The following is a 13375-nucleotide window of genomic DNA, read 5'->3' on the forward strand; positions in this document are numbered from 1 at the left end:
ACTGACGAAGAAATTCAACGTGAAATAGGAAGATCAGTGATAATGAAAACGAGGAATACTTTTCTGAAAAAGTAACTTACAGTGAAGATGAAATGATTTTTTGCCAAACGACAATGATAAACGTGACGCTTTCGAAGTTCTTCCTGAAGACGATGCGCTCTCAGAGGACCACTTTAGCCCAGAAAATGTTTTTCAAATTTAGGTTCCGAAGATAGAGAATCAAGCAGAAACTTTGTGTTGGGCAAAGATGGCGAAACTATCTGGACTGATGCCGATCTTTTACCGTCCAGAAACGTCAGATTAGCTTCAAAGAATATGATTACCCATCTGCCTGGTGCCAAAGAATATGCTCGGAACCTTGTAGATAAGGAAGCATTGTATTTCTTATTCATCAACCAAGCCATGATTGATGTCATTGGAAAATGTACCAATGAAGAGATTGATAAATAAAAACTCAATATTGTCCTGTCCAGCGCTATTTTATTTTTCAGCGGCGTTATGATAGATTTGAACCTGAATGTCTCAGACATATTTTGTCGTCTATTTAGACCATCGATTTTTCGAGGAGTGATGTCCAAAAACGGATTTATCTTCCTTCTTTGCTTTTCGTTTTTCGGAGTATGTATGTCATTTTTGTTCCTTGTGATACTGTGTTCAATTTTTGTGAAGTTACCTTTTTCATTTTAATTGCATAAGAATTTAATGTGCACTTTACGAAGAAGTTTGACTGTAGTTTTGTAGATACTATAAAAAAACTCGAAGTTAATAATTTTTACAAACAAAGATTTCTCAAATCTTCGCGTTTTTCCTTGCTAGACTGTACTTTATTGTGATTACAATAGGTTTTAAACCATTTATTTTGAAATAAATGTGGTTTCGTATCCTGCAAGGTTAATAAAAGTAAGAACTTTTAAAAAAAAGTTCTTAATATTTCCCAAAAAGTTGAAAAATATGACTCAGTGCACTTAAAAACAGAGTTGGGACAAAATGACCCGACGTTGTAGTACATATCCGGGTATTTCACGTTGTTAACCGAAGGTTAAGCATATATTGTTTATTCTGACTCGTATTTTTAATAAACAAACAGCCACATTGCCAACTCTGGAGAAGAGGTTGTTCACAAGAAGAGCCCAAATGATGCCAGTATCAGATTCCATATTCTTCACTTCCTTCTTCTTCTGCAATGGCAAGGTCCTTGCTGGCTGAATGTTGCTGCCTGAATGGTCTGGACTGGGTCTTCAATTCGATTGTCTTTCCTTTTCAAACTATCCCATTTTATAATTGTTTGCCAATTCGGGTAGGGGAGGAAATAAAAAGAAAAAACAGTTGGGCCAGATGGTCAATTTCCTTCTTGCAAGGGTTGGCTGCGCAACAACTCCAACAATTTTCATGAGATTCCATTACACAGCTTCCATTCACTTCCGGCTAAGAGTGTACATGACGCCAAATTTATGGTGTACCACAGTTAGATGAACTGCCTCTGACTTTCCACTACTCGATTGCTGTTGTTTAGTGACTATTCATCCTTTCTTTAAAAAAAGATAGTTTTTACTCACAGTAAGTTGTTTTCCAACGAACCAGATTTCGAGCCCTGAGCTCATCATCAGGTTGAAAGATTTCTACAACCTCTCTCGACATGAATTGCAAAAGTTACTGTTCGTCTGTCGTGTTCTATGACATACTACTTTTCGGTGCTCCCTTCTGCGTGGTAGACCTTTCAGATTATTTCCAACATATTTTCAAAATCCTTACAACTATTTTTAGCTTGCGTATCAACCGTTCCTAACTTGTCAAGACGAGGATCGGTTTACAAAGGTTTTCTTTGTTAAATCAGTGAAAACATAATTATTATTTTGTCATGTCGTTACGTATCGTTAAATTGATCCTTCGAGTTGGGTCGATTTCGTAATGAATGGTAAGCCACTGGCAAAACAATAACAAAGTACATGCGCAGAGGCGCACCAGGGTCTTACTGATGTTATTGGGACGTCTTGAAAGGAGGGCTAATTGATTTTTGCCAAGCCTTCCAATCTGGTCGTTATTCTCCACCACTTTGACTATTGATGTTGCATACGGGGAACTCACTGAGGAGGTGATAAAGCTCGCAATGAATTGTTTTAGCTTTATTGGGCTACCCAAAGGGGTGACACGTGATAACGTGATCTCCCTCAATCTGTTTTTATTCAGGGGGTCTTTAAGCCTCATAATAAAGTGTATTGTTTTATTTCCTTCTTTAACGATAAGCAGTTAGATCAATGAATTAATTAAGTAGTGAGACACCGATGAGATGTTGGATGAAGGAAAACGAACTTGACAACCCAAGATCCAGTTGGTCATTAGGAGGGGGTGTAAATTTTGATTTTTTTAAGGCACAGAGAACCTAAAAACGTGCCAATAGCGAGAAAGCTCTACACATCGTTTTTTTAATTAACTTGATTTAAAAGTTTCAATAATCTAATTTCAAAAAGGAACATATTTTTCATATATTCACTATTTTTCTTGGTCCGCTTGACCAATTAATTAAGGTTTTTAGTTGAGATAAAAAAGTCAGTGTCACGAACGGGATTCGAACCCACGACTTTCGGCTAGATACGCCGCTACTCTACGACTTGAGACTATCGTGACTTCGATCCACTCGGACACTAACTTCCCATCTCAACCCCACCTTTTGAATTTTCCTTCCTTTTTTGCCATTTTTCAAATGTCGTTTAATTTATTTGATTCTCGGCGACAAATGAAATGTACACGGAGAAGTCACGATAGCTCAAGTGGTAGAGTAGCGGCGTATCTAGCCGAAGGTCGTGGGTTCGAATACCGCTCGTGACACTGCCTTTTTTATCTCAACTAAAAACCTTAATTAATTGAAAGATCGAATAAGAAGATTGGAGGCAGAAACAGAAAAGCATCAGAAGAACATGTCTAATCACGAAAAAATCATAGTCTGCAATGTAATTTTTTATCATAAAACATAACCGAACAAAAAAAAAACTTCACGGCAGTAATGAGTGAGAGATAGATTTCTTTCTTTTTCTGAATCACTCCAACAGTGCTAAAAATTTGCTACTTTAAAAATTATAGAATAATTTGAACACCATGGCATTATTATTTATTTTATAAAAAAACGTAACATCATAAACATATTGCAATAGGATAAAAAATGAATCAATTGTTTTTGTTTGTTATTAACAGCTAGCATTAAATTAAATGAGATTCGGGCTTAGACCATTGGAAATAATGAAAATAAAATAATGGTTTACGAGTTAACTACCAAGTTTGAAATTTTATTTAAGCTATTTAATTAATTATTTCTCGTGTTACTTCGCTAATAATTTTTGGTAAGAGTGGGATCTTTACGGAAAAAGACGTGTGATGGAGTCGGCAAATTTATTCAAAATATACCCAATTTTAAGGACTTTTGTTTTCTTGGTTAATTTAAAAAAAACTTGGCATATTTGCAACAAAAATTTAAGAAATGCCTTCGGTTTTATGTTATTGTAAAAAGAAATTAATTTCTTCTTTTAAACGAAAAAAAGTAGGTATGAAAATACCGTGTTTTTGGAAAAAAAATCCTGATTAAAAATAGATTTTTTTTTTAAATTATGATAACTTTTAAAATACTTCTTGGATTTGAGCCAAACCGAGCTTAAATGTTCCAGGAAGATTCGTGCTTAAAATCGGTACGAAAAATTTGAAAATCCAATGATGAGGGTGTAGCTAGGATGGAGAGAAGTTAAACAAACCGAGCTGGTTGTTGTGCGGGAGAAAACGCAAAAATGGCAAAAATGTTGATTGAATTTTTTATTTTCATTGCCCATAACTCTGCGACCCCAGACCATTTGTCTGAAAAACAATCTCAACCGTGTTTATAAAATTCTATACCACCCGGCCAAATTTCATTGCAATGCGATCAAAAATGCGGCCGTTAGAGAGAGCTAGATTTTTGACATTTCTACCTAATTCTACCTAAAATTAAACATCAACTTACACGTTTCTTGATATCAAATAGAATGATCGAAGTATCGAACCGGGGGAAAACAAAGCCAAAGCGTGACCAGTTAAAAGGAAATTGATTTAATTTAAGGAAGGTTTATCAGAGGTAACAGGTCAAGGTGTTATAATTCTGAAAATAATCCTATTCACATAATTAAGACTAAACTAAGACACATTACATATACCACATAACATCTTCACTTGTCTCCAGGGGGTAATTTCGCTTGAATGCGGATTCAAACCTCAATTTAGCCGAAGGTCGTTGGTTCGAATTCCGCTCGTGACACTAGGTTTTTTATTTCAACCAATACCTTACACAATTTGAAGTATTGAACTTGAATTTTTTCGGGAAAAACCTGGGGGGATCGAGATGAGATCTGACGAGGGTTCCAATTAAGGATAATCGTTAATAACGTTTTGCCCTGACGATGACCTTAAAATAGGTCGAAATATTGGCAGTAGCAGCTTAATTTGCTTTCTTCTTCGAGACCACACTTTGATCTAGAGTGTTCGTGTGGATAATTGATTAACGTCCGAAGTTTCAATAAACTAATCTTTGTGTAAGATATTGGTAGAGATTAAAAATTAGTGTCACGAGCTAGATTCGAGCCCAACACCTTCGGCTAAATACGCCGCTACTCTACCACTTGTGCTATCTTTACTTCGATCCAGTCGGACACTAACTTCCCATCTCAACCCCACGTTTCGAATTTGAAAAATGGCAAAAAGGATGGAAAATTTAGAAACGTAAGTAAAAAGAAAAGAATAGAATAGCGTATTTAGCCGAGAGTCGTCGGTTCGAATCCCGCTCGTGACACTGACTTTTTTTATTTCAACCAATCCCTTTACTTGAAAAAATTTAATCATTTTCTCCGAAAGAGTCTAATTTCAATTTTTTTATAATAGTAGCAATCAGTAAAAAAGAGTACAGGGAAAACATTAACAAAATTATCACAGACACAAACACACACACCATAATCAAATCAGACCCTACTCCTACTCTCATCAAACAGACAAACAAAATTCTCCAAAAAACACTTAAACGAGAAGAAATCGACAAGTACAAATCACTTCAAAACTCACCAACACCCCCGAAACCATATGGATTTGTAAAAACACATAAACCCGAACACGCTCTAAGACTCATAATTTCATTTGTAAACTCACCCACATATAACATGACAAAATACCTAACCAACATACTCAACAACATCACAGAAAACACATATAATGTACATGATTCATTTCATTTCATTAACAAAATTAATAATATCCACATTCCCTCACACTACTCTCTCATATCCCTAGATGTTTCATCACTGTTTACCAACATCCCAATAGACACAACACTGAACATTGTTAAAGATAAATGGCCCAACATAACACCACACACAACTCTATCAAAGAAGACGTTCATTACAATGATCCGACACTGCTGTGTTAACGGATATTTTACATTCGACAATCAATTTTACAAAGAACTGTTTGGTATAGCCATGGGTAGCAACTTAGGACCGATACTGGCAGACATAATCATGACACATCTACTAAATACAGTCATACCACAACTTCCTTTCACATTACCCTTCCTCACTAAATACGTAGATGATACATTGACAGCTGTTCCCACAGATGAAATTCAAACTACATTAGATACATTTAATAGCATTCACCCACGCCTACAATTTACACATGAAATCGAAAACATACCATTATACAAAAAAATACCATTTTTAGATAAACTCGTAATAAAACAACCAGATGGCACATTAATCACAGATTGGTATCAAAAACCAAGAAATACAGATCGCTACCTCAACTTTACGTCTCACCATCCTCTTCATGCAATAATAAACACGGCCAAAGGGTTACTTCACAAAATGATTACCTTAAGCCATGAATCCTTCCACCACAAAAACATATAAGAAATACAAACAGATCCTCCATAACAATCTCTACCCTAAACACATAATTAACAGAATAATCAACAATTACAACTCAACACTAACACCATCCACTATTACTAATAATACCACATTAAATCTATCGAACACAAACAAACCAGCATACATTTCCATACCATTTATCCAAGGCCTATCACAGAAATTAAACACATTTCTCTCGTCCGATAATTTCGAAATAGCTTTCAAAAATTATAAAACAATTCAAAAACTNTGTATATATATATATATTGCATTGTATAAATTCACTTTTCCACATCCAAAATGTAATTGTTATATGTAACAATGTTTGCAAATCCCAGGCCCTGAAGATGATGTCAATAAAGATCGAAACGTTGGCACGATAAAGAAAATGTTTTTCTGAAACCTACATCACACCAGACAGCATCTCACGATTTCTAAATAAATATCGATTAACGGTCACTAATCACCACACACCTTTTTTATAATTATCTTCAAATTGCCATTTTCCATTTGCTCGAAAAGAATTGTTTGAACAGCAAGTTATCAGGAAAAGGATCGAGTAAATAGAAATGATGATGCACGTCAATTTGGCATAATCCTTATCGCTCCTAGGCCACATCAAAACACTTAATGGGCAGGATCGATAAAACAATGCCTCAAAACCGCCGCAGAAATATCACGATTGAACATTCTTCTGTTATCAAGTTGGAAACAAGTGATCTAGTAACCTTAAGTAACCCGAATTACCCGGGCTCGTAACTTTCCCTGGGTGGGGTCTCTGGTTTGAAGGAGCTAAAACAATGTTGGTCAATACAGCCTTTCTTTAGGACATTTCTGTGATTTTAATCAACCCAACCGCGACAGGTCATTGTCTTTGCTCCTAAGACTAAGAATAAAAGCTATTATCATCTAAAGCCGTGGATTTTTTTTACAAAGAAAAAACTTTCCTATTATCCTACATTTAGAAAATAGACTGAGGGAAGTCAAAAGAAACTCGTCCGAGATCAATAAAACTGTCTCGATCAATATTTAAAAATGCTAGAATAATGTATAAACGGTGTTGAGTCTGAAAGCAAAAGTTTAATTTTCTATGAAAAAAACCCCTATATTTTAAGTTTAAAAGTGATTAAAATTGTATACAGAGTGTCCCGTGGGCAGACGTCAATACTTTATGAGGTCATTCTGAATTACAAATTAGACGTGAAAATAGCTGTCCAATGTCTGATTCTCAATTGTATTCCAGATACTTTTTAAGTTATATTAACATTTCACAACTTTATTACAAAAATCCATTATATTTAGTCGTCTGATTGACCAAACTACTTCTTTCAAATAATTAATCTTTTTATGTAAGGTTGTGTTTGAATTGAAAAAATTTAGTGTTACGAGCGGGATTCGAACCCACGACCTTTGCCTCAATACGCCGTTGCTCGACCACTTGTCACGATAGCTCAAATGGTAGAGCGACGGCATATTTAGCCGAAGGTCGTGGGTTCGAAACCCGCTCGTGACACTACCATTTTCATTTTAACCAACTTACATAAAAAGATTAATTAATTGAACAGAAAAAAACAAACATAAACGTAACTTTTTAGAAATGGTTTACATCAAAGGAGTACACAGCATCAATTACAGAACAGAAACAGTTAAACTCGGTCGCAGCTACGCTAATTTCATTAATTAAATTCAATATCAATAACATACATAAAACACACAAAACATATAATACAATATATGAAACAATGATTATTTGGATATCGTGAGATGCTGTCTGGTGTGACGTAGGTTCAGAAAAACATTTTCTTTATCGTGCGAACATTTCGATCTATTGTCAATTAAGTAATCTTTTTATGTAACGTTTTCGTTGAATATGAAAAAGCTACTCTTCGGAGCGGGATTTGAACCCACGACCTTCGGCTCAATACGCCTCTGCTCTAACCACTTGAGCTAACGTGACTTCGATTCACTCGGACCAACACCCATCCCAACCTACATCCTTTCGAATTTTCCCTCCTTTTTGCCATTTTTCAAATGTCGTGTAGTAAGGATTCTATTCTCGGCGACATATGGACTGCCCACGGAGAGCTGTTAGTGAAGTTATTCTTCGTTTTACTTATTAAATCCATTATATTTAGTGGTCTGATTGACAAAATTACTTCTTTCAATTAATATTCATTTTATGTAGGGTTTGGTTGAAATGAAAATGTCAGTGTCACGAGCGGGATTCGAACCCATGACCTTCGGCTCAATACGCCGCTGTTCTAACCACTTGATCTACCGTGACTTCCATCCACTCGGACACCAACTGTCGTGTAATCAGGGTTCGATTCTCAGCGGCTTATGGGGGAGCTGTTAGTGAAGTCATACTTCTTTCAGTTATTTTCTATAAAGTTCAACGCATCTCGTCAATCCTACTACAAATTAGATTAAAATAATGGAAAAAGCGAAAAAAATCTATGAGATTCATTTTTTTACTGTAACCTTGAGGAATTATACTTATACTTAGAAGATTAACTTTTACGAGCTTACGAAGTTACGGTCTAAAGTTTAAGTAAGATTTTATTGGTCCTGTTACTATTCGCCGATACGCTCTTTACAGAAAAGCCCCTAAAAATGACCGCTGTAGTTAATTTTTGTGATGTAAACTTCGTAAACTCGTAAGAAATTTATCCTCTCAGTGATTTTTTTTTAATTAAAAAAAACACAAATCCATCTCACAAATCCATGTGAAGAACGTTTTTCGTCGAACATTTTGGTCAGTCTATGTCTTTCTGTTTTGATCTTCTACTTTTCAAGTTGTAAAATACAGTTACACTTAACAAAACTTATAAGACGAAGACATCGAAGCATGCTAGATGCATTAGCACATAAAAAGGTTATATCCTAAATGGTTTACCATAACTAACCAATGTAAAAATAAAGCTTAATGGCTAAATAATTAGATTTTTTATTGCAAACGGTTAAAAAATTAATCAGTAACATAAACGTATTTTTAAACAATAATGAAAATAATAGAAAGTAAACAAAAATGACTCTGGTTGTCGATCGACCATAAGAAAAAAGAAAAAGCTTACAAAAATTAAATTATTTGTAAAGTTTGGAGACAATGAAGGGTATGTGGATCGATTTTTCTGGGTTGAATTTTATTATTTTCCTTTCAAATCAAGACTCCAGTAGGTGAGGTGTTGTTGAAGGCTATTAACGGAAATTTCTGGATCAGTGTTATAAGTGAGATATATACTATCTCATGCAAACTTTAGGTTGATTAACTGAGATTGGGATTGGGTGTCAGCTGGGTGCACTTGGTACAATTTGGGACCTGAACCTTCCCTGAGGTACACAAGTATTGTGTTCGGCATTTTGGGGAATAAGCCTAGGATATAACCTGAAAAGGGAAATATCTTGATTACAAATGAGAATCAGACTTTGGTCAATGGAGACTTTTAAGTCCAATTTGACATTTAGAATAAATTCCAGAAGAACTGGTGTCTATTCACGGTATTTCGCAGGTCCCTTCATGGTTAGGGTGACCCATTGCCGAAAGCACCTTTTAACCAAAGGCTACATTCCTATGTACTATTAAAGGGTTGGTAAGGTAGTTTATTTTGAAATGGTTGTCACTCTGACTTCGGTCGAAATTTTGTTGGATGTCTTGCCAATTGTCTGCTTTGGGTGAGTTCAACCTTACCAAGAATACTGCAATTTATTAAATTCACTAGTTTTCGTGGTCCGCTTGACCAATTAATATCTTTCAATTAATTAAGGTTTTTAGTTGAGATAAAAAAGTCAGTGTCACGAGCGGGTTTCGAACCCACGATCTTCGGCTCAATACGCCGCTGCTCTACTGCTTGAGCTATCGTGACTCCGATCCACTCGGGCACTAACTTCCGATCTCAACCCCACCTTTTTGAATTTTCTCTCCTTTTTGCCATTTTTCAAATGCCATGTAATCTATTTGGTTCTCAGCGACAAATGAAATGGCTACGGAGAGCTTTAGTGAAGGTATACTTCATTTAAACTTATTAAATTCACTAGTTTGACTTAGTCCGCTTGACCAATTAATATCTTTCAATTAATTAAGGTTTTTAGTTGAGATAAAAAAGTTAGTGCCACAACAAAATTTTGAAAAATGGCAAAAAAGGAGGGGAAATGCAAAAGGTGGGGTTGAGAGGGGAAGTTTGTCCCCGAGTGGATCGTAGTCATGATAGCTCAAGTATTGAGCTGAAGATCGTGGGTTCGAAACCCGCTCGTGACACTGACTTTTTTATCTCAACTAAGAACCTTAATTAATTGAACTGCAATTTATTTTTATTAATGCGTATCGGGTCAGGCTTAAATAGCAGACTGCATTGTTTTCTCCCAATTAAAAAGATGACTCTGATTTTCTTAATCTAGGGTTCTTTCTTATTACATTTACTAGCTCAGCGGAAATCTGATTTTTTCGAACATCCTCCTCCCCTCATTCGATGGGAGAGTTTGAAACTGCTGTTCGTGATGTTATGGCAGAGATGGTCGTCAGAGTGTCTGAATGCATTGTTTTTTTTTTTTTTTTTTTTTTTTTTTTTTTTTTTTTTTTTTTTTTTTTTTTTTTTTTTTTTTTTTTNAGTGATGAGCGCCGTGTCAAAGACTAAACCTTGCGGCCACCGACGCCCCGTTCGTGATGTTATGGCAGAGATGGTCGTCAGAGTGTCTGAATGCATTGTTGTAGCGGAATAAATGGCAGAAGGGCATCTATTACACCTGGGGATGTGGTCTACCTGAAGACCACGTCCACCTCTACTTGCATAGTCAATGGACACAGTACCGGAGATATTTCCAGGCCCTGAATTTTGCACAATTCGTCAAGGTACGCACGAAGCCTTTTTCGTTCTACGTGCTGTCCACAACTTAATAACCCTCCCACGCTATGGACTAAATATCCTACTTACGTTTTCATTTAAGTTTCTAGAAGTATAAAATTTTATTCAAATTTGGTGGGCGGAATGTTTACGCTAATAGTAAATTTGAATTTTGTGCAGCCAGAAGTGGTACTGTTCAATTTGTTCACACACACACAACACTTACGCTTATCATTCAACGCTCGCCGCACCGAACGACCTCTCTCTCAATCTCTCTCTCTCTCTCTCTCTCTCTCTCTCTCTCTCTCTCTCTCTCTCTCTCACTCTCACCCCCCTTTCTCTCACTTTCTCTCTCTACTTTCTTTTCTCTCTCTCCCCTTTCTGTCTCTTTCTCTCTTTACTTTCTCTTCTCTCTCTCTTTCTATTTCTGTTCTCTCGCTCTCTCTCTCTCTTCTGTCTCTCCCCTTTCTCTCCTCTCTCTCTCTCTCCTTTCGCTCACTCTCTCTCTCTCTCCTTTCTGTCACTCTCTCTCTCCTTTCTCTCACTCTCTCTGTCTCTCTCTCTACTTCTCCCTCTGTCCATTCTTAAATTTATTCATTTTCTTTCTTATGCACTAAATGTTATTTTCCTTGTTTTTGCTTAACCCCAGAATTATTAATTACTCGAAACTTAACCAAAGAATGTATTCTGGAGACTTCGACGGAACTGGCCCGAAGATCGTCGACGTCGCGATTCAGGTCGCTGCAGAAAAGGTGAGTCCTTCTTGGATTATTTTCGGGTTAATCTTTAATTATTTTAGTTAAGTATTTTTCATTAAAACCTCGCTCTCATATAATTTAATTGTTATTCGATATGCAATGATATGTACGGGATAAGAATCAAAAATACCTCAATGTTAAATATGAATTTAATATTCAAAGGAACGTACAAAACGTTTAAATAAATAAGCAAAATTGGTTCGGAATTTTCAGAACGTGGGTATTAAAGTTGACAAGTCAGGCACTTGGTGATAAAGCGGTACACTTTGGTATTAAGCATAAAAAAATACTCGATTGAATCTCAAAATCTCAAAGTTTAATATTCATCTCCTTCGTCTCCTTCGCCTTCGGTGGAGTCGACTGCCACCTCTTCGTAGTCTTTTTCAAGGGCCGCGAGATCCTCCCTGGCCTCGGAGAACTCGCCTTCTTCCATACCCTCACCGACATACCTGTACAAAGGAAATGGGTGAGTTTATTCATTAAAAAATACGAAAAATACGACTTACCAGTGGACGAAGGCCCTTTTGGCGTACATGAGGTCGAATTTATGATCAAGCCTGGCCCAAGCTTCGGCAATGGCTGTCGTGTTGGAAAGCATGCAGACGGCCCTTTGCACCTTCGCCAGATCACCACCGGGAACAACAGTCGGCGGCTGGTAGTTGATGCCGACCTGAAACCAGACGAAATTGGAAAATTGCAACGACGACGGAAAACAAATTGCAAAAGAGATCATAGAGAAACAAAACATGAAGGTATAATAAGACTAAAATTAAGTAATTTACGCCATTTTGTTTATATATTAATCATACAGACGTTCCCGACAATAGAGGTCGTTTCAACCCTCGGGGTGCCACGTAAACCATGAAAAAGAGCTGATCCTTTTAAGCCTATTAAGCTCTTTTCCCATTAAAACTAATAAGTTTGTCCACGGGAATATACTGTCTGTTGAGGTACGTTTTTGGAACTATTTCGTTTCTAAAGATCCATTATACATCTTATCACTATCAGATCTAAGAATGAAAGTTTTCCATCTACCTCATTTTATGTTTGAACTGTAACGCTGGATGGCAAGAGATCTCTCTTTCTATTATAACAAGCACCTCATTCAGTACTTTAATTTTTTAATTGAGAATTAGTAGTTTATCTGTATTCCGTTAAAAAAAATTCTATGGACTTTTAAGTCATTATTACTTTTATTTAAAATTCAATACCACCCTTCACAACGATCAAAAAATTCTTTTTATCTAAATATTAGGTAATATTAAATCCATTATATTTAGTGGTCTGATTGACCAAATAACTTCTTTAAATTAATTATTCTTTACGTAAAGTATTAGTTGAAATAAAAAAGTTCAACTATTAAAGTTCACGGGAGAGATTCGAACCAACGAACTTCGGCTAAATACGCCGCTTCTCTACCACTTGAGCTAGCGTGACTTCGATCCACTCGAACACCAACTTCCATTCAAGGTCGTTGGTTCGAATCCCGCTCGTGACACTGACTTTTTTATCTCACCCAATACCTTACATAAAGATTAATTAATGAATGAGGTTATTTGGTCAAGCGGACCACGAAATCTACTGGATTTCAAAAAACATAGATATTCGAATTGGCACAGTTTAGAAAAATACACCATTAATATTTAATTCATTTAAATTGGTATATTAATTAAGTTAATTGTATTTATTATTCTTTCTCCAGCGATGTAGAGAGCTGAGTCAACAAACCCATCTTAGCTAACCAGCTTTGTATTTGTCGATGGAATCTAAGGTTTCTTGGGTCTGGAGAAACATTTGTTAACTAATTCACAGATAGTGCATTATTCATCTGTTTTTCATTGGTTTTTCTTTTCGATTCCGCGGG

At 36.1% G+C, this 13375-nt stretch overlaps 1 protein-coding gene across 1 annotated transcript in view; it reads right to left on the minus strand.

The window, feature by feature from the left end:
- Positions 1 to 11642: 11642 nt before the first annotated feature.
- Positions 11643 to 13375, minus strand: part of LOC106674051 (tubulin alpha-1A chain) — a 64443-nt gene continuing 62710 nt past the window's right edge. Inside the window, exons 8-9 of the mRNA XM_014406492.1 lie at positions 12018 to 12181; positions 11643 to 11960 (exon numbers count right to left, since the gene is read on the minus strand). Coding sequence (XP_014261978.1) covers positions 11828 to 11960; positions 12018 to 12181 — 297 coding nt within the window. The 3' untranslated portion in view covers positions 11643 to 11827. The remainder of the gene's footprint in view (positions 11961 to 12017; positions 12182 to 13375) is intronic.

Source organism: Cimex lectularius, unplaced genomic scaffold (assembly GCF_000648675.2).
Source record: "Cimex lectularius strain Harlan isolate CLEC.00 unplaced genomic scaffold, Clec_2.1 scaffold176, whole genome shotgun sequence".
Classification (NCBI taxonomy): domain Eukaryota; kingdom Metazoa; phylum Arthropoda; class Insecta; order Hemiptera; family Cimicidae; genus Cimex; species Cimex lectularius.